Source organism: Mastigoproctus giganteus, chromosome 7, assembly GCF_048544385.1.
Source record: "Mastigoproctus giganteus isolate SK-2022 chromosome 7, ASM4854438v1, whole genome shotgun sequence".
In the NCBI taxonomy this organism is placed as follows: Eukaryota; Metazoa; Arthropoda; class Arachnida; order Uropygi; family Thelyphonidae; genus Mastigoproctus; species Mastigoproctus giganteus.
Window position 1 is genome coordinate 98679841 of NC_143581.1, and position 22011 is coordinate 98701851.

A 22011-nucleotide genomic window follows, 5' to 3' on the forward strand; every position below is an offset into this window, starting at 1 on the left:
GTAAAAGTTCCCAATTATATTAATAGATTAATTAATTTAAAAACATGTCTCTAGGAAGAGGAAGTGCAGCACTTTTTCCTGGTTTGTCATTTATAAAATAAGAAGAAGATTTGAGAGTTTAAAAAACCAAGAGCTGGACGAGAAGCTTTCGATGTCGTCGTCAGTTGGTGAATGACATGAGTTGTAAGTGTTGATTTATAGTATCGCGGTATCCAGGATGCATCACGTTAAACACGTGGAAATTTGATTCATGAACTGCCATATTGGCGATAGATTTGTGGGTAATTTAATGTTTAAAATTTTGCATGAACTATTTTGGCGGAACCATTCTATAGCTAGGGCTTCATACTGGAATATCTTATAATTCGATTTAAGTTTAATTAGTGTAATTGCATTATCTATTAATGGATCATGATTAAAAGAGTGTATGTGCTGACTGAGTTCAGTTCCTGGTTGGTCTTATTTGAAACTATTGTAATGATAGTATGCTCTCATGTTGGCTGTTCTGGAAGTTCCATATTTTTGTTGTGGTGCTACCTATGTAGAATGCATTACATTGGGATTGGCATTTTATAAGGTATATTATATTGTTTATGTCTTGAATATTTTATTTATATGTTTCCCTGTATTTGCTGAAAAAAATACTTAAAGTTTATTATACTAAGTACTTATTAAAAACTTATTATATTAAAAATTATTATATTAAAGTACTTATTAAAAACTTATTATATTAAAAATTATTATATTAAAGTACTTATTATATTAAAAACCAGTGTAATGTTTGTCCCTCAGAAAATATTCCGGAGCTGAGGTACAAGTTGGCTATGATACGGAAGTGTGACTATTGTATTTTGTGTTTGATCAGTACTAATGTTATCAATGCGAGTATTATTAATTTTTTTCTTTTACAGCTAATATGGTTTCTTGAATTAACTGTTTGAGGTATTTTCTAGCTATAAAGGTTTTTGTTAGGTATAGTAGTTCTGTAGTCAGATCTTGTGAATGATTGTATTTGATTGCATTGTAGATTTGGTTGTATAATTCTGATGTTTTTTGTGTTGTAGGGGTGGTGGGAATGAAAATGTAGGGAATTTCCCTGTATGTGTCTTTTTCCTGTATGTTCGCGTTTTGAGTTTGTTATCGGATTTATATACGGTCAGATTTAGAAAATTAATACTATTAGTTTCTTCTAGTTCCAAAGTATATTTTAGTCTGTTGTGGATAGAATTAAATTTTTGTAGGAGTTCATCGATGGTGGTTTTATTGCTTATAATTAATACATCATCTGCATATCTCATGAATAATTTAATCTTAGAAGGAAAGGGCTTAAGTATTTGGTTTTTTAATGGTGGCAAGATAAATTTCTGAAAGTGGGGCCGAAATGGCCAAATCCATTGGGAGGCTGTATACTTGTTCGTATATTTCCTTCCCAAACTGAAAATGTTTGCCCTAACTAAACGGCTGCAATGCATGCTGCATAGGTAGCACCACCACAAAATATGGAACTTCCAGAACAGCCAACACGAGCATACTATCATTATAATAGTTTCAAATCAGACCAACCAGGAACTGAACTCAGTTAGCATGTACACTCTTTTAATCATAATCCATTAATAGATAACGCAATTACACTAATTAAACTTAAATCGAATTATAAGATATTCCAGTATGAAGCCCTAACTACAGAAAGGTTCCACCAAAATAGCTCATGAAATTTTAAACATTAAATTACCCACGAATCTGAAACCAATATGGCAGCTCACACGAATCAAATTTCCACGTGTTTAACGTGATGCATCCTGGGTACCACGATATTATAAATCAACACTTACAACTCATGTCATTCACCAACTGATGATGATGCCATCGAAAGCTTCTCGTCCAGCTCTTGGTTTTTCAAACTCGCGAATCTTCTTCATAATTTTATAAATCACAACCAGGAAAAATGTGGTGCACTTCCTCTTCCTAGAGACATGTTTTTAAATTAATTAATCTATTAATACAATTGGGAACTTTTTACTTTATACTTTTACTCTCTTTACTTTCCTTTATGTAAATTTAACCATAACCCTAACCAATATGGATCTAGAGGTGAGTACTAAGATAATAAGCTTTGCTAAGACTCTTAATAGATAATCAGCAGTACTTCAAGTTTTCAGCTGTAAAATTAGTCACTATATAGTATTAGTATTATAAAACCCTTTAGAGAGGCGATGCAGTTTGGGATAAAAAAAACTATGATACATTATTTAATAACGTTAACCTTAACCACTTGGTGATAATGATAATTTATTCTCACTTGATGGATGTTACTTTGTTATATATGAATATAAACATTGAATACGAATTAGATATTCTTTGGAATATGTTAAATAATAACTGTATACTGATTAATTATAGAAAGTTTCCTGTTAAACAAATTTTTAATTAAACTTTCAGTTGAAGCCCGCTATATTACCTTTCAAGACAAAGTATAGAAACAAATTTTTGGTTTGCCAATGGGATTAAGTCTAAGTGGTTTAATATCAGAGGTCTATCTCTCAACAATTGAGCATATAGATTTGACGCCTTTTCTACCCCGTATCGCATACTATGGGAGGTATTTAGACAATGTTCTTGTTATTACTCATAGTAGCACTATCCAAGACATTTTACATTTATTTAATAATATTCATTCAAGACTCAATTTGACATTGGAAAGGGAAAATACAGTTACTAAGTCATTAAAGTTTCTAAATTTCACCCTTACTCGGGACTCGAATAAAATCCAATTTAACATCTATCATAAACCAACAAACACCGGTATGTTTCTGCAGTATAACAGCTATCACCCATTCATCTACAAGAGGTCTATCATCCTGAATCAGTTCCTCAATGCCTATAAATATTCAATGACGGAATCTGCTAAATTTAGACTCAGAAATGCAGATATTAACCAGCAGATTCTTAAACACGGGTTACCCCCTTGCGACTATAAACCAAATTATGGTACAAGCTAAGGATAGGATACAAAAAAACTACCCCAACCAACAATAGTAGCATCAAAAAATACTTTATTTCTGTCCCATACGTTGAACAGTGGCACAAACAGCTTAACCATTCTTTAAAGATACCGAATTTAAGATGGTGACCAGACCAGTACACACTATACTGAACAATTGCTCAGTTCTTTCCTCTTTCACAACACAAATAAATGACCTGGTATACATTTCTTGCGGTGAATGTGACTTGTTTTACCAACGATCCACACGGTTTCCTTTGACTTTTCGGGTTAAACAGCATGGATCCTCAGTTCATGCTTCTCGTTCAGTAGCATCAGAATTAGCCTTTCATGCCATTAATGAAAAACATACATTTTTATTCAATGAGGCCAAAATACTTAGTGTCTAACATAATTATACAAAATCATTAATTTTGAAAACCGTCGAGTTTAAATTACGTGAGAATTCTATTAACATTCACTGGCCATATCTAATCTCCGATTCATAGTCTTTTACGTGCATGCACGAAGGCTAATAATCTATATTTAAGATGCATGCTCACACATACGCGGTAATTTTCATTCTTGTGATCACAACATACAGTCAAAGCATTGTCAGCTTCAGGAAGGGAAAATCGTTTTTCATATTTATGTTTGTAACTTTTTGTAATTATTTTTTAATTGTGTTCAATTGATTTTTTAATTGTTTTCAATTTATTTTAATCATTTTGCATTAATGTTTTATTTGTTTTAATTTCTGGAGAGTGTCATACGGAAGTGTTCTACATATCATATTGAGGTAAATTTCTCTTATTCTTTTACAAATTCATATAGAATGTGTGCCCAGCCTTCACTCTCACCACAAGTGCAGTTTGGGTCGTCAGTCTGCCCTAAGGGGGTTAGTGTCGCCTTTAGGGAGCCGTGACCTGTCAATATAAATGTTGTAAAAAGTCCAGAGGCATACCAGATAAGTGGCTTTGGGTTAACCATTGCCAGCTACTGCAGAAAACTTTTGTTAACAGACCTCTGGTTTCCTGTTCTCACTTTGTTTGTCATAGCTCATGGAGCTTTATAGCTATTCTTTTTCTTTCAGCATTGAAAGTATTGGCTGTATCAAGGGCTATCACCAGAAATTTTGTGGTATGCCCTTTTTAAGTCTATAATACAAGCCTCTTTTGGCTACTTCCAGGTAAAGTGGGAGAGCTCCAGTCAAACTGGAGTTTTTTTTAATATCTTTCTTTTTATATTCTTTAATTTAATTTCACTGAAACTGTTCAGCATTTTGTGGATAATGTTATTCAGATTTTACTTATGAGTATGAAGTTTTTTAATTTGTCTTTTTTTAAAACATGATGCTGTTCTATTCAGCATTTAACAATACCTTTGAAGTTAATATGGAAAATCTGCTGCTGAAAAGGTGGAAAGAATATAACTAATATTTTAAAACTATTTATTTCAGATATCCAATTGGAAATAATAGGGTGTTGCCTTACTTCAAAGAATGGGTTAAATCTACTCTTGGTATTGATTTTGTTTATAATCCTGCTCAGGTAATATAGATGCTAAATTGTTATATGGCTTATTATATCTTGTTGTTATAATATTTTATGAGTACAGTCTGTCCCTGACATGTGTAAGAGATACATTCCAGGACTTCCTATGTAAGTCGATTTTACTTAACTCGGGAATGACTAATAAAATATTGATACTATATTTCTGATATGCTAAAATTATAAAAACCACATAATTTCCTCAGAAGAATGAAGAAAAATAGTTATATACCATAACAATTAAAAACTTTATCTGGTGACAGCAGTGAAGTAGCTGGAGTGACACATAAGAAAAGAAAACACGAAAGGAAAAAAAATGCATGCTATTGTACTGTTAAAAACTGATACGTATTTTGTATGTCGTGTAGGCTTCATAAGGGCAACTAAGGGAATCGAAACTAAAGTGTACATATTTCAGAAAATTGGGCTAAACCACACAATGCATCAAAGTGTATACACTTCAGCTGATGAACTGAAGGTAACTTAAAACAAACCTGATTAATAATAATAAGACATTAATAAGGCATTAATCACATGGTGTTGTGGGCTTGAGTAGAGATAGCACATAATATGAACTCATCAATCTTCATCTGTTTCATATGCTTTTTCCCCCTCTTCATAAATTTCACGATAAGTCAATAAGTCAAAAAGCTTGAACTTTTCTTTCTATTTTCAAGAAACGTTCAGTATTTTCATCCATTTTATCATAGAGAGACCTTTCTGAATTTTACGAAACATTTCTGCCATTTCCTTTAATTTGAAGGAAATGGCAGAAAGGGAAAGCTGAATCGATTCCTCAATCGATTCAGCTTTCCCTTTCTCCTCAACTCTTTACATGTTCAACTGAGCTGGGTCTTCTGTTGTTAAATCTTCACCTCATTCATTCACAAGCTCGTGTACATCTTCGTTCTCCAGGACCAGCTGCAACTTCTGGGCTAAGTTTACAATTTCTTTGGTAACAGAAGACATCAGCTCATCTTTATTGAAGCCTTTGTTGTTAAGCTCGGAATGTTTTAGAAGTTTTTTCCAAACTCTGCTCATACAAGTTGTTGTCACATCATTCCAGGCTCTTGAAACGTTGCATATTCCATCAAGAATGTTAAATGTCTTCCCAAATTGCTGCCAATTCATCTTCTCCTGCTCTTTTGCATTTATAGCCTCAGAAAATGTTGTCCGTATGTAATAAGCTTCGAATACCCAGATAATTCCCTGATCCATTGGTTGAATCAAAGCCATTGTGTTTGGAGGGAAGTATACCATCTTGGCATAGTGGTTTTTTTTTTTTTTTTTTTTTATGAAAACCCCAAACAAGAGAGGTATTAGAACCTATAGTACTTAGTACCATGCTTGTATTAGAGATTGAAAAGATGAGAGAAGATATTTGTTGACATTAGACTTGAACTTCTGTAGACTATAATTTTCAGGAAATATGTATGAAGAAAGGTAGTTCAGAAAATGGCAGCTGAATGAATAAACAAGGAAGATGAAAAGTTGGTTCTGTGAGTTTGAAGTTGGACAGTAAATGGATGTTGGCTGGTGGCGGCACATGTTTGGACTGTTTTGAAAGAGAGAGCAGGAAGCCAATTCAGAAGAACAGTGCCCGTGGAAGTATCTGTAGAAAAGGCAGGAGCAACAGAAACAGTACATTTATGAGACAGCCAGTGGAGAGACTGTTAGAGAGGAGTCATTAGTTAACCTAACTGCCCTCTTCTGAATGGAATCTAGAAGCCTGAGAGAGGTTTTGGGGGCACCGCCCCAGATGTGGGAACAATATTCCATGGTAGGGTGGATTTGCGATTTGTACAGAATGAACAGCTCTTTGGAAGAAAAGTAAAACCGAGAGTGAAAGAGAAAACCAAGTTTTTTAGATGCGGAGGAAGCAATATTTGTAATGTGCTTGTGCCAAGAGAGATTAGAAGTCAGGGTAATCCCCAAAAGAGATATATCATTTTGCCTAGAAATCAGATTGTCACCAAAGATAAGCATAGGAGCAGAAGAAGAATCCTTTTTGCAAGATATAAGACAAGACTGAGTTTTAGAAGGATTGAAATCAACTAAGTTGTCTTTGTCCCACTGGAGAATTACCTGGAGATTGGCATTTAAGGAAATGGTAGTGGATATTCATGAAATTGAAGCTGATTGAACAGGGCAAGGTTTCTCAAAATGGAAAGTGGAATGCAATGTGCTATCATCGGCAAAACTATGGATAGGATTTCCAGTCAATGGAAGAAGGTCATTAATATATATACATCAACATTACACTTTAGACCAGTGGAGTCCAACATTTTCCTGTATAGGGGCCATATTCAAAGTTATGGGTTTTTTTTTTTTTTTTTTTTTTCATGGGCTGCACTGATTCAAGAAAAATTAGTGTGTTGCGTTTTCCATATTTTGTTACATGTAAAAGGAAGTTTCTACTTTCATGGTACAATTTTTTATTTTTAGGCTATATATATATAAAAAAATGCAAATTCCCAACGTTTATGTGCAACAAATCCGTGTCAGTGATTTATTTTTTTGGTTTTAATTAAATTATAAAATTATGACTTGTTTTTTAAAATTATACCTTACTTTTGCTTTTAAATGCTCACTTAAGAAAATTTACAACCTGAAAAAGGATCATTGCTTTTCAGTATTAAGGTGAATAAATAAATAAATATAATGACACACCTAAAATTGAAAATATTCAATAATTTTATTGAGTACAATACACAATAACATTTACTGAACAAAACTTTACATTTAATGAGATGATTGAGGCTGGATATGTTTAGCTAATTGTTGAAAATTTGTGATGCCAATTCTTAATATGGAATGAAGATGCTCATCTGTTATTCTGTTTCTTTTTAAATATTTAGTTGATTTCATGCATCAAAAAATTTGCTCACAAACATATGTTGATCTGAACAAAGTAGCTCTTTTCATGGTATTTTCTTTTATTAGTGGAAAATCTTCAAATGGAAGAGCCTTATAGAATTCAGGTACAGGCAACCCCTGTATAACCCGATACTTCTACAACATGGTTTCGCTCTAACACGATTGATAATTTGCAGTAATTCTTGCACAACATGGTTAGAGAATTTCGGTAAACCTTGCATAACAGGGTATTTTTGAGTTTTTGTGCAGGGGAAACCCTGCTATTATGTTGGATGTAATTTTTCAACATTTCCACTCTTTTTGAATCCCCGCTGTTGACTCGCTAGTGAAAAAATTAATGAGAAAACCCTGTATTTTATTTTGTTGGGAAATTCCCATGTTACGTTCTGTGCGATTGGACTTGTGCTTGCTGAACTTGTGGAAAAATCTAGATTTCGAAATGTTATTACTATTGGATAGCACACCAGACTATCCAAAAGATTTAAGTAATCCAAACGTTGAAGTTTCCTAATACCACGGTTGTACTAGGTTAATACAACTTCTTTTATTCGATATTAGATCAAGGCATTATATCCACCTTGAAAGCTCGTTACATCAGGAAATCATTGCAATGGATTTTGGAAAAAATGGATTCAGAATCTGTTGAAGTAATGGAGGCATGGAAACATTTTCTTGATTGTGGACTCTATCAGAATCATAGCTTTATTTCTGAAAGAAGTAAAACTGTCAACAGGTGCATGTTGGAAAAAATGTATGGCCAGAGTCAGTTCATTCAGGAAATATGATCGAACTGGCAGAAAACAGAATCGGTGCAATAGTAGAACTTACTACGTTTTTACAATATGACTACTGAAGCCCTCACGGGTAGATTAGTTGATAGAATTGCCCTCATCCTCACACCGGGTGGAAAAGAAATTAGTTCAAATCCCGTCGATGACGGGAAGAATTTTTATGGGTCTTTTTTACAATGTGGCTGAGTTTGTCAGGCTCAGGGGAGGGTAGCATGGTTTTTTCTCCTGGAAACTTGGGTTTTCAGTTCAGCAAAACATAGTCGTCCTCAGGATACACACAATTTATAGACAATATATACAGAGTAACGTAGCGTTAGTCTCCTATGCTCCTAAAAAAATAAAAAAAAGATATGATTACTGAAGACGTTCAAGAATTACTGGTAAAAAAGGAGGCTGTTGAAGCGTATTTGGTGGAAATAGCATTGGAGGTAAAACTAAAACAAATCAGAGGATGATACTGCAGATAAATTCTAAATTTCCAAATTTTACACTAAAAAGCATACAGGAAGGCATAAAGTTAGCTGAGCAATTAGAATCTTGAATGCAGATTCTTGATTGAAAGGAGCTCAAAGTTCAAATATTTATCAGGCAAAAGCAAACAAACCTATATTACTGATTTTTTTTAAAGAGGCCAGAAGATACATGAAATCTAGAGTGGTGTATTTTTGTTAGTTTTGTTAGCTTTTGGAATGCAACCCCCTTTTTGTACCTTTTTCTTAGTCCTTTATAACACAGTTTCACACAACATGACATTTTATAGGAACCTAACTACCATGTTATAAGAGGGTTACCTGTAGTTTATTTTTACAGTCCATATACTTATTTTTCAACCATGTTTTGGCTTGAAGATCAATAATTTCAAGTTGCAAGCTAGGACTGTAGTTTTCAGCCATAGAAGTAAATGGATTCGCAAACAAGCTTATGTCTTTTTCATGTGGTCTAATACAGGTCGACCATCACTAATCTGGTTCCACCGCTAATTTGGACATAATTTAAAATTTCTGGGTTGGCGCACCGACCTTCCGCTACTGTTTTGGTGGCGTTGGTTGCAGCATCAGCAGTTGGCACGAACTCATAAACACTGGCAAGCCACTCCCACTCATTTTTCTGCATTTATTATTATAACCTGCTCACATTTAGCCCCAGCCATGGTTTCAATGCATAAAGGAAGTGCCTCTTGTGGTGTAAAGCACAAACCCCGTACATTGTTCATAACAGATAAAGTTGAACTTCTGAAAAAACTCGACAGCGGTGTGTCTGTGAGAAGTTTAACTTTGCTTAATTGTAAATTCCAGCAATTTCTCTCGGTTCCTCTTATCTTAGTAATTTTCTTTTAGCTATTCCTTTTTAGATTTTTTTTTTTACAACACACTTATACAAACTTGTGGAAAAACACAATACAATATGATGGATAATACAGTGCACTAACGAACTTGTTTTCACAAAATCTCTAACAATACTGACAAACTTATTGTGATGTTTGAGAGTTTATTTTATTATAATTAGTTTTATTGCAGCGCTCGCCGTGAGTGCAATAAACTAATCACAAACGACATTCATATGTATGCCATAATAGCGTCAAACGTATGTTGCCAACACGGCTTCTCAAGAAATAAAGTAAACAACATATGTGGCCAACGTGGCCACATATGTTGGTTACTTTATTTCTGTTATATATGCGATTCTGTTATATATGCTACATATGGTTACTTTATTTATTATATATGTGACATAAAAAAAGACTTTTTTCTTTTTTTTCTTTTTTCTTTTTGTATTTTAAGCATAGAAACGACAACACTGACATTACAATATTTATTTTAGAATTACTAATCAAATTATTTCCTAAATATTTTTTGGTCCCTGGGGAATTTCTTTCTTAAACTGACTTGGCAGTCAACATGTTAACGGTAGAAGGAGGTGGTTAAATGTTAGGTAAAATGTATGTGCTAAAATAACCACCGGTGATCCGGCAAACTCACTAATGTGGCACCCCACAGGTCCCAACGCTGCCAGATTAGTGATGGTCGACCTGTATCAGCAAATCGACTTTCAAACTCATCAAAAAGTAATTGTAATAATGAGTGGCAATGATTCTTTGGAAATATGTTTCTTTTTTAGCTCAGTGCAACATTTAAAGTAAATTAAATTGTCTTGTTCAATTTGGGATTTAAATAATAACAACATATTCTGAAATAATTTGATATCACCATACAAATAAGAGACCAATTTTTCTTTGCCTGGTAATTTTAAATTAAGAACATTTAAATGATTAGAAATGTCTGTAAGAATTGCAAGATCAAACAGCCACTTCATATTTGATAGTTGTATTATCGGTTTCCCTTTTTCTGTCATAAAAATATCAATTTCATGATGCAGTTTAAAGAAACGATATAGCATTTTTCCATGACTAAGCATCTCACTGCTCAATGTAAAATTGCATCTTTGTATTCAGTTTCAATTTCTGAGAAACTGTTGAAACATGGTGATTAAGGCCATGTGATCTTATAAAATTTACAGTTGAAATAACAACACTGGTAACTTGTTGGAGATCCAATACTTTTCCACAGAGAGCTTCTTGATGAACTTTGTGGTGAATTCTAATTGGAGGTTCAGCTCTGATAGCTATCATTTTCTTGGTTATTTATTCCATAAGCCTAATGTTTTTACCAATCATATTTTTTGCACCATCAGTGTGACTCCTACCAGGTTTTTAATATTTAATCCAAACTTTTCTATATATTGGCAAAAAACTACTCCTTTAGACTCTCTACTAGAAAGCTTTTTATCATGACAGGGAATCAAAGGTCTGATTTGAACTAATATTCAGAAATTGCCCTACACAAGATACAGTACATGACCTACATATCTTAAGAACTTGTTAAAAAGAACCAATGATAATTCCAATAATTTTATTTTTTTGGATTTAGAAATTGCATAAAAAGATACAAATGTTGAATTTTGACTGTTGATTCCTAATAAAAAGAAATCCATTTAATTTAAATCGTATGCCTCAATCACTGGAATTCCGGTATTCTTCCAAATCCATAGGAATGTTATTGTTGCACCAAGCAGACATGCAGCATATGTAGTAATAACAGACCAGTTCTGGTTCAGGCTTTAACATGTTAACTGCATCATGATGCATATGTGCACTTTGGAGTTTGGAGTTTTTAATCCACTTGAAGAGCAAACTACCTGAGTTTAGAACCATTTTCATGCAATTTAATAAAACCAAATATTTTTGTCAAACAACCTTCACCAACCTTCAGCCATAGCGAGAAGAAAGCCCAAAAAAAAAAATCTCTACTCTCCCCAACCAAGATTGACTGAATTCAGTACTTTGCAATCGGGAGTCAAAAAGGTTATGTGAAAAGCTAGGTGTTAAAAGTGTTAAAGAAACTTTATTAAATATTAGTGAATAATAAAATTCCATTAAGTTTAATTATCTTCTGTCTGCAAAGCAGTTTATGACAGAATTAATGTCAGTTTTGAAAATATTATGCAGTATAAATAGTTTAAAATCCAGTATCCTCAGATATCTCAAGAGATCTGTTAGATTTTAAAATTTTCCAGACTTATTTTTTATTTTATTTTATTTTTTTTATTTTTTGAAAACCACAAACACGAGAGGTATTAGAACATATAGTACTTGGTACCATGCTTGGGTTGGAGGTTGAGAAGACGAAAGAAGATATTTGTTGGCATTAGACTTGAACTTCTCTAGACTGTAATTTTCAGGAAATACATATGAAGGAAGGTTGTTCCAGAAAACAGCAGTTGAATGAATAAACAAGGAAGATGAAAAGTTGGTTCTGTGAGTTTGAAGTTGGACAGTAAATAAATGTTGGCTGGTGGCGACACGTATTCGGAATGTTTTGAAAGAGAGAGCGGGAACATGCTGCTGCAGAAAACAATCATCCAATAAATCCACAAAAGTCACTCACACACTAGTAAGACTTTTGTGGATTTATTGGATGATTGTTTTCTACATCAGCATGTTCGAGAGGCAACCAGAGAGGGTAATACTCTTGATCTGGTTATCAGCAGTGATCATTCGTGTATTAAAAATTTGCAGATAAAGGAACCACTAGGTGGCAGTGATCACAGTGTACTGATGTGGGATCTACTTAAAGATATAATTACCATCAGGGGTGAAGGAAAGGGTTTTTGCTTCCGTAAAGGTGAGCACAGTGGTCTCAGACAGTTTTTAATTCTGTACAGTGGGATCAACTGACGATGTTACCAACAGTAAATTCTAAGTAGGAAGCATTCAAGGAATTAATCGTGGAAGCAACTAAAAGTTTCATACCTATTAAGAAATATTGTTCAAGGTTTAGGCCTAAATGGTTATCAAATGAACTAATGAGACTCATGAAAGAGAACAAACATGCATGGGATGCATGTAAATTATCAAGCGACTCAGAAGCCTATGGCAGATATAAGCTAGTCTGTAATCAGGTCACAAAGGAGGTTAGGCAGGCGAAGGCAGATTTTGAGAAATCTTTGGCAAAGGATGCTAAGAAAAACAGCAAGGATTTCTTTACGTATATAAATTCTAAAAGGAAGGGGATGAATCTGATTGGTCCACTTGATATCGAAGGTTCGACTGTTGATGATCCTGCTCAGGTAGCAAACAAACTGAATGAGTATTTTGCATCTACATTCACACATGAGAAGTTATTAACGTTTGAAAATGGCAGAAGGGTATCAAATTATAGCAGGGTGCTTAATGATTTTGTAATAACTGAGAGCAAAGTGGAGAGAAATTGTTACAAGACTGGGGATCTATCCAGTTATATCAAAGGAGGTGGCAAAGGAACTAAGCAAACCCTTAGCCATAATTATGAGAGCATCCTTGGACTCAGGGGAGATCCCCCACAGACTGGAGATGTGAAAATGTATCCCCAATTCACAAAGGGGGATTGAAGGGTGACACGAGTAATTACAGAACAGTTTAACTGCTGTTCCGGGTAAAATTATGGAGTCACTGATTAAAGATGCATTGCAGGATCATCTAAACAAGACTGCAGCAATAATTCAGACACAGCATGGGTTTGTTAAGGGAAAGTCTTGACTGACAAATTTGATAGGATATTATGATTTGGTAACAAAGGAACTGGATGCAAAAAATAATTTTGATATCATATATTTGGATTTCAGGAAAGCTTTTGACACTTTTGCGCATGGAAGACTATTGTACAAATTGGAACAGAATGGTATTAAGGGGAAGTTGCTACAATGGGTAAAAGGATGGTTGAATGGGAGAAGACAGAGGGTGGTAATCAATGGGTGCTGCTCTTCGTGGACTAATGTTATTAGTTGAGTCCCACAGGGTTCAGTGTTGGGTCCACTGTTGTTCTGTATGTTTATCAATGATATTGATGAAGGTATATCAGGCTTAGTGTCGAAGTTTGCAGATGATACAAAGGTTGGCAGGGTTGTTAATGACAATAATGGCAGTGTGCTACTGCAACAGCATCTATAAAATTTGGGCAGATGGGCTAAGAAGTGGCAACTGAAGTTTAACCATGACAAATGCAAAGCACTGCATATGGTTAGAAGTAACCCCAGAGAAATGTACCAACTGTGTGGTACTACACTTAAGGTGGTAGAAAATGAAAAAGACCTGGGAGTAATTGTGGAGTCAGATATGAAGTTTTCAGAGCAATGCAGACAGGCTGCCAGGGCAGGTCATGGGGTTTTGTCAATGATATATAAGAATTTTGCTAGCAGGGAAAAGGAGGTGATTGTCCCTCTGTCCCTCTGGACGAGAAATTGTTGAGGATAAACATAAAAAAGGCACCCGGGGTGGATGGGATCTATCCAGTTATATTAAAGGAGGCAACAAAGGAAGTAAGCAAACCCCTAGCCATAATTATGAGAGCATCTTTGGACTCAGGGGAGGACCCATATACTGGAGATGTGCAAATGTAACCCCAATTCACTAAGGAGGATCAAAGGCTGACACAAGTAATTATAGACCTGTTAGTTTAACTTCGGTTCCAGGAAAATTAATGGAGGCACTGGTTAAAGAAGCACTGCAGGATCATCTAGACAAGAATTCAGTTATAGCTCAGACACAGCATGCTTTTGTTAAGGGCAGGTCTTGTCTGACCAATTTGATTGGATACTATGATGTAGTCACAAAAGAACTGGATGCAGGGAATAACTTTGATATTATATATTTGGATCTTAGAAAGGCTTTTGATACTGTTGCGCATGGAAGACTGCTGCACAAATTGGAGCAGTGTGGCATTGGAGACAAATTGCTGCTATGGATAAAGGGATGGTTGAGTGGCAGAAGACAGAGAGTGGTAATCAATGGACACTGCTCAACGTGGACTAATGTTATTAGTGGAGTTCCTCAGGGTTCAGTGTTGGGTCCATTGTTGTTTTCTGTATTTATAAATGATATTGATGATGGTATATCAAGCTTAATGTACAAGTTTGCAGACAATACAATGGTTGGCAGGGTTGTTAAGGACACTACTGATGCTATGCTGCTGCAACAGGATCTGGAAAGGTTGAACAGATGGGCTGAGAGGTGGCAAATGAAGTTTAACATTGACAAATGTAAAGTACTACATATGGGAAACAGTAACCCCAGATCAACGTATCAACTCTGTGGTACTACGCTGACAGTGGTAGAGAATGAAAAGGACCTGGGGGTAATTGTGCAGGCAGATATGAAGTTCTCTGAGCAGTGCAGACGAGCTGCAAGAGTAGCCCATGGTGTCTTGTCAATGATATACAGGAATTTTTCTAGCAGGGACAGGGATGTGATTATTCCCTTGTATAAGACATTGGTCAGGCCACACCTTGAGTACTGTATACAGGTCTGGAGGCCTCATTTCAAGAAGGATGTAGAGCTGCTGGAACGAGTACAGAGAAGGGCAACAAGATTAGTGAATGGAACAAAGGATTGCTCTTACGAAGAAAGGCTTAAGTTTTGCAAATTACAGAGTCTGGAGACTAGGCATCGGCGAGGTGATCTGATAGAGGTGTATAAGGCTTTGAATGGCTTCAGCATGCTTAATGCCGATGGGATTCTTCCTCTTGCTCAGAATAATCACCTGAGAGGGCATAAATTCAAATTGAGGAAGGACGAATGTCGGATAGATGTGCGATAATTTGCCTTTAGCCAGTGGGCAGTTGGCTTGTGGAATCGACTTCCATCATATGTTGTTGAAGTTGATAGCCTAAACAAATTTATGGCTCAGCTGGACAGGTATTTCGAATGAACGGAGGGGTGAAATGGGAGTAGTGGTTGTGTTTTGTTTTTGGCTGATGCTGATGCATCATATGCCTCTACTAATGCTAAAAATGCTAATGCTAATAAGGCAATGGTCAGGCCACGCCTTGAGTACTGCATACAGGTCTGGAGGCCTCATTTTAGGAAGGATGTAGATTTGCTTGAGCGTGTACAGAGAAGGGCAACAAGATTGGTGAGGGGAATGAAGAGATCCTCTTTCCAAGAGACACTTAAGTTCTGCAAATTGCAGTGGCTCGAGACCAGGCACCTGTGCGGTGATCTGATTGATTTGTATAAGGCCTTGAATGGGTTGAGCACGCTGAATTCTGATGAGATCCTTTCACTTGTTCAGATTATGAACCTAAGCGAGCATAAATTCAAATTAAGAAAAGACAGATGTAGAATAGGTGTGCGGAAATTTGCCTTTAGCCAGCAGGTGGTTAATTGCTGGAACAAACTTCCATTTGTCGTTGTGGAAGATGATAGGTTAAATAAATTTAAGGAGGAACTGGACAGGCATTTGGAGGGAATGGTGTGGATTTTTTTTTTTTTTTTTTTTTTTGGCTGATGCTGCATAAGCTCATACACTTGCTTTCTTGCATCACATGCCACTACTACTACTATAATAGAAGCCAATTCCGAAGGACAGTGGCCATGGAAACATCTGTAGAAAAGGCATGCAGCAGAAACAGTACGTCTGTGAGACAGCGATTGGAGAGACTGTTAGAGTGGAGTCGTTAATTAACCTAACTGCCCTCTTCTGAATGGAATCTAGAAGCCCGAGAGAGGTTTTCGGTGCCCCACTCTAGATGTGGGAACAATATTCCATGGTAGTGTGGATTTGTGATTTGTACAGTGTGGCAGCACGTGTTTTCTTCTTCCAAACAGCTGTTTGGAAGAAAAGTAATTAAGAGAGCGAAAGAGAAAATCAAGTTTTTTAGATGCACAGGAAGAAATGTTTGTAATGTGTGCTTGTGCCAAGAGAGATTAGAAGTCAGGGTAATCCCCTAAAGAGATATATCATCTTGCCTAGAAATCGGAGTCTCATCAAAGGTAAGCATAGGAGCAGAAGAATCCTTTTTTGCAAGATATAAGACAAGCCTGAGGTTTATAAGGATTAATATCAACTAAGTCATCTTTTCCCCACTGGAGAATTACCTGGAGTCGGCAATTAATAAATTGGTAGCGGATATTCGAGAAGTTCAAGCTGATTGAGCAGGGCAAAGTTTCTCAAACTGAAAAGTGGAATGCAATGTGCTATCATTGGCAAAACTATGGATAGGATGTCCCAGTCAATGGAAGAAGGTCATTAATATACAAGAGGAAAAGAGTGGGGGAAAGAACTGAACCTTGGGGGACTCCAGCATTAGTGGAGAAGTTAAAAGAGAGAGAGGCATCTACCATCACTCTCAGTGAGCAATCAGAGAGAAAACTGGATAAACAATTACAAAAAACAGTTGGCAAACCATAAGATGGAAGCTTGTTTAGAAGACCTTTATGCCAAACACAATCAAAAGCCTTTTTAAGATGTCAAGAGCAACTGCTTTTGTTTCACTGAACTTTTCCATTGAATTTGTCCATAAATGGGTAACATAAGCCAGAATATCAGCAGTGGATCGACCTGAGGAAATCCATACTGGCGATCGCTGATCAGATTGAAGGTTTCTAGGTGGTTTAAGAGTTGGTGGTTAATTGATTTCTCCATTACTTTAGAAAGAGTAGAAGTAATTGCAATGGGACAATAATTGAATGGGAGAGATTTGTCACCCTTTTTAGGAACAGGCTGGATATGAGCAAATTTCCAAGCATAAAAAAAACACCTTCGGAATAAGAAAGTGAAAAAAGCTGAAAAGAACAGGAGTCAGTTCAGGAGCACAGTTTTTGAGACAAGTGGAGAAATACCATCAGGACATGGAGCTTTCTTAGTATCAAGATTCGTCAAAATCCTTCTGACATCCTTTTGATGGAAAACCACAGGAGGTACATGAGTTGGAAGAAAAATGGGTTGCTAGCAGGTCAGTTTTATCCTTGGCAGGAGCCTCTGTAGCCAGGTGGGAAGGAGCAGCAGTGTATAACACACGCTTCTTGATTAGACCGGGGTTCGAGCCCGTCACCACCAAATATGGAGGATGCATAAAGGTCAGGAAATGACCACCGCATATCCCGGAGCAATATGGCCTTAGTTGCTAATGCTCCTAAAAACCAAATAACAAACATTTATCCTTGGCTGAAGTGACAACAGAATCATCTGGTTTTGACAGAGGTGGGAGCAAAGATGGGCAAAAGTTGCGGCCAGTAGCTTTGGCAAGAGAGCAGAATGCTTAGTACCATTAGGCAAGAAGCAAGTTTTCTATTCTTAGCCTGTTCAAAATCTAGTTTGGACTGATTAGTAACTGTTTTACAATTGTTTCGAGCTTTGGTGTAGGCAGAAAATAAAACTGAAGAATTGAAATCAAGCCAATTATGATATGGAACGTTCTTCTCTTGAACAGCCTTAGGACATTTATTGGAAAACCAAGGTTTAAACAAAGGATGAGATTTTAAAGTGGAGTGTGGAATAAAGGATTCCATTTGTACAAGAATAATTTCACTCACACGATCTGAGCAGAGTTGACATCAGAAGTTTTGAAACAGTAATCCGACCAAGGAAAAGAAGAAAAGAAATCTCGCAGGTCATCCCATTTTGCAGTCTTGTAATGCCAATCAACTCGAGGTTGGGAATAGCCATGATGTAAAGGCTCCATTGGAGAGAAGCATTTCAGTGAATTCCAATTTAGAGATATAGCTTGTGATCAAGTTGTTTTGGAGAGGAGCATTTGAATGAATATTAAACATAAATAACTGAAGTTATTTACATCTGTAAACAATTAAAAGTAATGATAATAGTTAAAAAATGTAAATAATTCCTTTTTGTTGAATATAGAAAAATAATAAATAAAATCCCAGGAAATGTCATGTAATACAGTCAGTCCTCGGATAGCACGATAGTTGTTCCTAGAAATCCTCATGCAATATAAATAACAGGCCCTATTGGAAAAAAAGGTTAGGTGCCGACCACCCAAGATTGAACACACATTTGTAACCAAAACATTACCAAACACAATAAATAATCGTAATAAAATATTTACGTATGTTATTAAGACTATTACGTAATAAAATATTGCTAATGCTTTTGCTTCTATTGTAAGCAAACTTGTTTTTTTTGTTTTGATTTTCTATCCAAACATATGACAGCCGTTCCATCTCTTCCAATTCTTTGTGTCTTGATCTAATGGATTTTAATTACACTTTGAGTTGTTCCTGCTATGAAAGTTGTTTTTATTTTCTCTGCCTTCTTTCTAATTCTCGGTGTTGCCTCATTTAGGCCAGTAGCACGTGCAATATCACATGGTCTTAATTTCGCTCAAAGTGTTTCAAAATTTCATATTTTTTCTCTATCAACAGAGGCGGACTGGCCATAAGCCTTACCGGGGAAACCCCGGTGGGCCGGATGCCAGAAGAGGATGGAGGCCGGTTTGATTTTGGCCATAAACGCTAGTATGAGGCCGCTACAAATTTTCCCGGGTAAGAATTTTTGACCCAGTCCACCTCTGTCTATCGATATTGCTTTTCTTTTTCTCTCTGCATCTGTGGTGTCTTCACCAGGACACTTCCTTTTCACACCTTTTAAGTATTTTACTCATTTTTAGGGAATAAAGCAGAATTACAAAATGAGGAGGCACGCTTGATGCACATAAACAAAGCTGTGTGCGTGTAGCACTGAATAAACAACACCGTAAAGGCAGAGACACACTATGAACACCTCACATTTTACTAAAACATTTCTGGGGGGTTACTACCATAAAACAATAAAAACTATTTTCAGCTGCATTTCTGCTAGTGGAATCTGTTATAAACTGGAAGTAAACTCGATCTAATTGCATTTGCGATAATACCGATAGCTAGAATTGTGTGGGTTTTTACGTTATTATGGCGAAAAGCATTTCCCCTTCACTGATATAAAAAACATAAATACATTTTCAGAATCTTCTCTTCATTCCTGTTGTGTTGCGTTCAGTTGGGGTGATTCCGCATTCGACTGCCATTTCTTGTAAACCCAAAGGCGAATCGTGCCTAAGCGAATTCGGTTCATGTTATATGATTATCATTCCCCTATTTATAAATCAAATTTGTGTAGTGTAAACACATGTTATACGAGGACTGTCTGTACTGTAATGCCAGTTTTAAGTGTATGCCTAGTACAGGATGAGAGAGAGAATATCAGTGAATATGCTTCTGAGAAAAATTACACATTGGATGATAAAAATATTAAGTATGCCTGTTCAGGTATAATTATAACAAGGTCTGTGTATTATTTATCAATTTACATGTCATTTTGATTCAAATGACGTACTGTGGAGAAATTCAGTCAGTTTCTCACATATCATATCACAGAGTGCTAAGTTCTGTTTATATATAACTTTCCATACTGGTGACAGGTTGTGTGGCTTCTCATAATGGTAACAAAAATCTTAGTTTAAATTTGTTGTTTGTCTCAGCTGTTTTGAAGTGATATCAAACTGGTTGGCAGCTCACACAAGTGCCATCTGACCAGCCACACAGTTGTAATTTGAAGTAGTTTGAACTAAGTTATTTTTACTGAATAAGCAATAACACACACACACACACACACACACACACACACACACACACACACACACACACACACACACACACACACACACACACACTCTCTCTCTCTCTCTCTCTCTCTCTCTCTCTCTCTCTCTCTCTCCCCCCCCCCCCATCTATTAGCAAGAGAAAGTTAGATAGCACGTTTCTTTTTAGGTTTTTGCCAGCAAGATGGCAACAACCCTCAGTGGGCTTGTGGGCATATTAATAGTTGTGTACATTACAAATAAATAGCAGTATGCTGGAAAAAGTTCTGTTTATTTTAGTGGAGAAATATTAAGATAGTTTCTTGTGACAGTTATGAATGCTACATTCAAAAATTTTCTGGAATCACAAGCTGGTATTTAAATGGTTTGTGCTACACTTTAGCATTAGTAGAGGCATATTATACAAGAAAGCAAGCTTATGCAGCATCAGCCAAAAAAAAAAAAAAAAAAACCGCCCCCATTTCACCCCTCCATTTGTTCCAAATACCTGTTCAGCTCAGCCTTAAATTTATTTAGGCTATCGACTTCCACAACAAAGGATGGAAGTCTGTTCCACCAACCAACTACCTGCTGGCTAAAGGTAAACTTCCGCTCATCTATCCTACATCTGTCTTTCCTCAATTTGAGTTTATGCCCTCTCAGGTGATTATTCTGAGCAAGAGGAAGAATCCCATCAGCATTGAGCATGCTCAAACCATTCAACGCTTTATACACCTCTATCAGATCACCTCGCTGGTGCCTAGTCTCCAGGCACCGTAATTTGCAAAATTTAAGCCTTTCTTCGTAAGAGCAACCCTTTGTTCCATTCACTAATCTTGTTGCTCTTCTCTGTACTTGTTCCAATAACTCCTTAAAATGAGGCCTCAAGACCTGTATAACGAGGTGTGGACAAGGAGGTAATCACCTCCTTATCCCTGCTAGAAAAATTCCTCTATATGAGCTACTCTTGCAGACCGTCTGCACTGCTCAGAAAACGTCATATCTGCCTGCACAATTACTCCCAGGTCCTTTTTGTTATCTACCACTGTCAGTGTTGTACCACAGAGTTAATACGTCACTCTGGGGTTACTGCTTCCCATATGTTATACTTTACATTTGTCAATGTTAAACTTCATTTGCCACCTCTCAGTCCATCTCCTCAACTTTTCTAAATCCTGTTGCAGCAGCATACTGTCATTAGTGTCCTTAACAACCCTGTCAATCTTTGTATCGTCTGCAAACTTGGACATTAAGCTTTATATACCATCATCAATATCATTTATAAATACAGAAATCAACAATGGACTCAACACTGAACCCCGAGGGACTCCACTAATAACATTAGTCCCACGATGAGCAGTGTCCATTGATTACCGCTGTCTGTCTTCTCCCACTCAACCATCCCTTTATCCATAGCAGCCATTTGCCTCCAATGCCACTGCCCCAATTTGTTCAGCAGTCTTCCATGTGCAACAGTATTAAAAGCCTTTCTGAGATCCAAATATATGTTGTTAAAGTTATTCTTTGAATCCAGTTCCTTTGTGATCACATCATAGAATCCAATCAAATTGGTCAGACAAGACTTCTTAAAAATACCATGCTATGTCCGAGCTGTAACTGAAGTCTTGTCTAGATGATCCTGCAGTGCCTCTTTAACCAGTGCCCTCATTAATTTACCTGGAACAGAAGTTAATCTAACGGGTCTATAATTACTTTTGTCGCCCTTTGATCCTCCTTTGTGAATTGGGGTCACATTTGCACATCTCTAGTCCATGGGTACCTCCCCTGAGTCCAAAGAAGCTTTCATAATTATGGCTAAGTGTTTGCTTACTTCCTTTGCTCCCTCCTTTAATATAACTGGATTGATCCCATCCACCCTGGATGTCTTTTTTATGTTTATCTTCAACAATTTCTCCTTCACTTT

General features: G+C 36.3%; 1 protein-coding gene across 2 annotated transcripts in view; it reads left to right on the forward strand.

Annotated features, from left to right (window-relative positions):
* Agps (alkyldihydroxyacetonephosphate synthase) overlaps positions 1-22011 on the forward strand; it is a 467281-nt gene that overhangs the window by 55673 nt on the left and 389597 nt on the right. The window contains exon 3 of one of the 2 annotated variants that reach the window (XM_090377792.1): positions 4440-4530. In XM_090377792.1, coding sequence (XP_090233918.1) covers positions 4440-4530 — 91 coding nt within the window. Of the gene's footprint in view, positions 1-4437; positions 4531-22011 lie in introns of those variants that run through there. The other variant, XM_090377793.1, reaches the window with a different exon arrangement.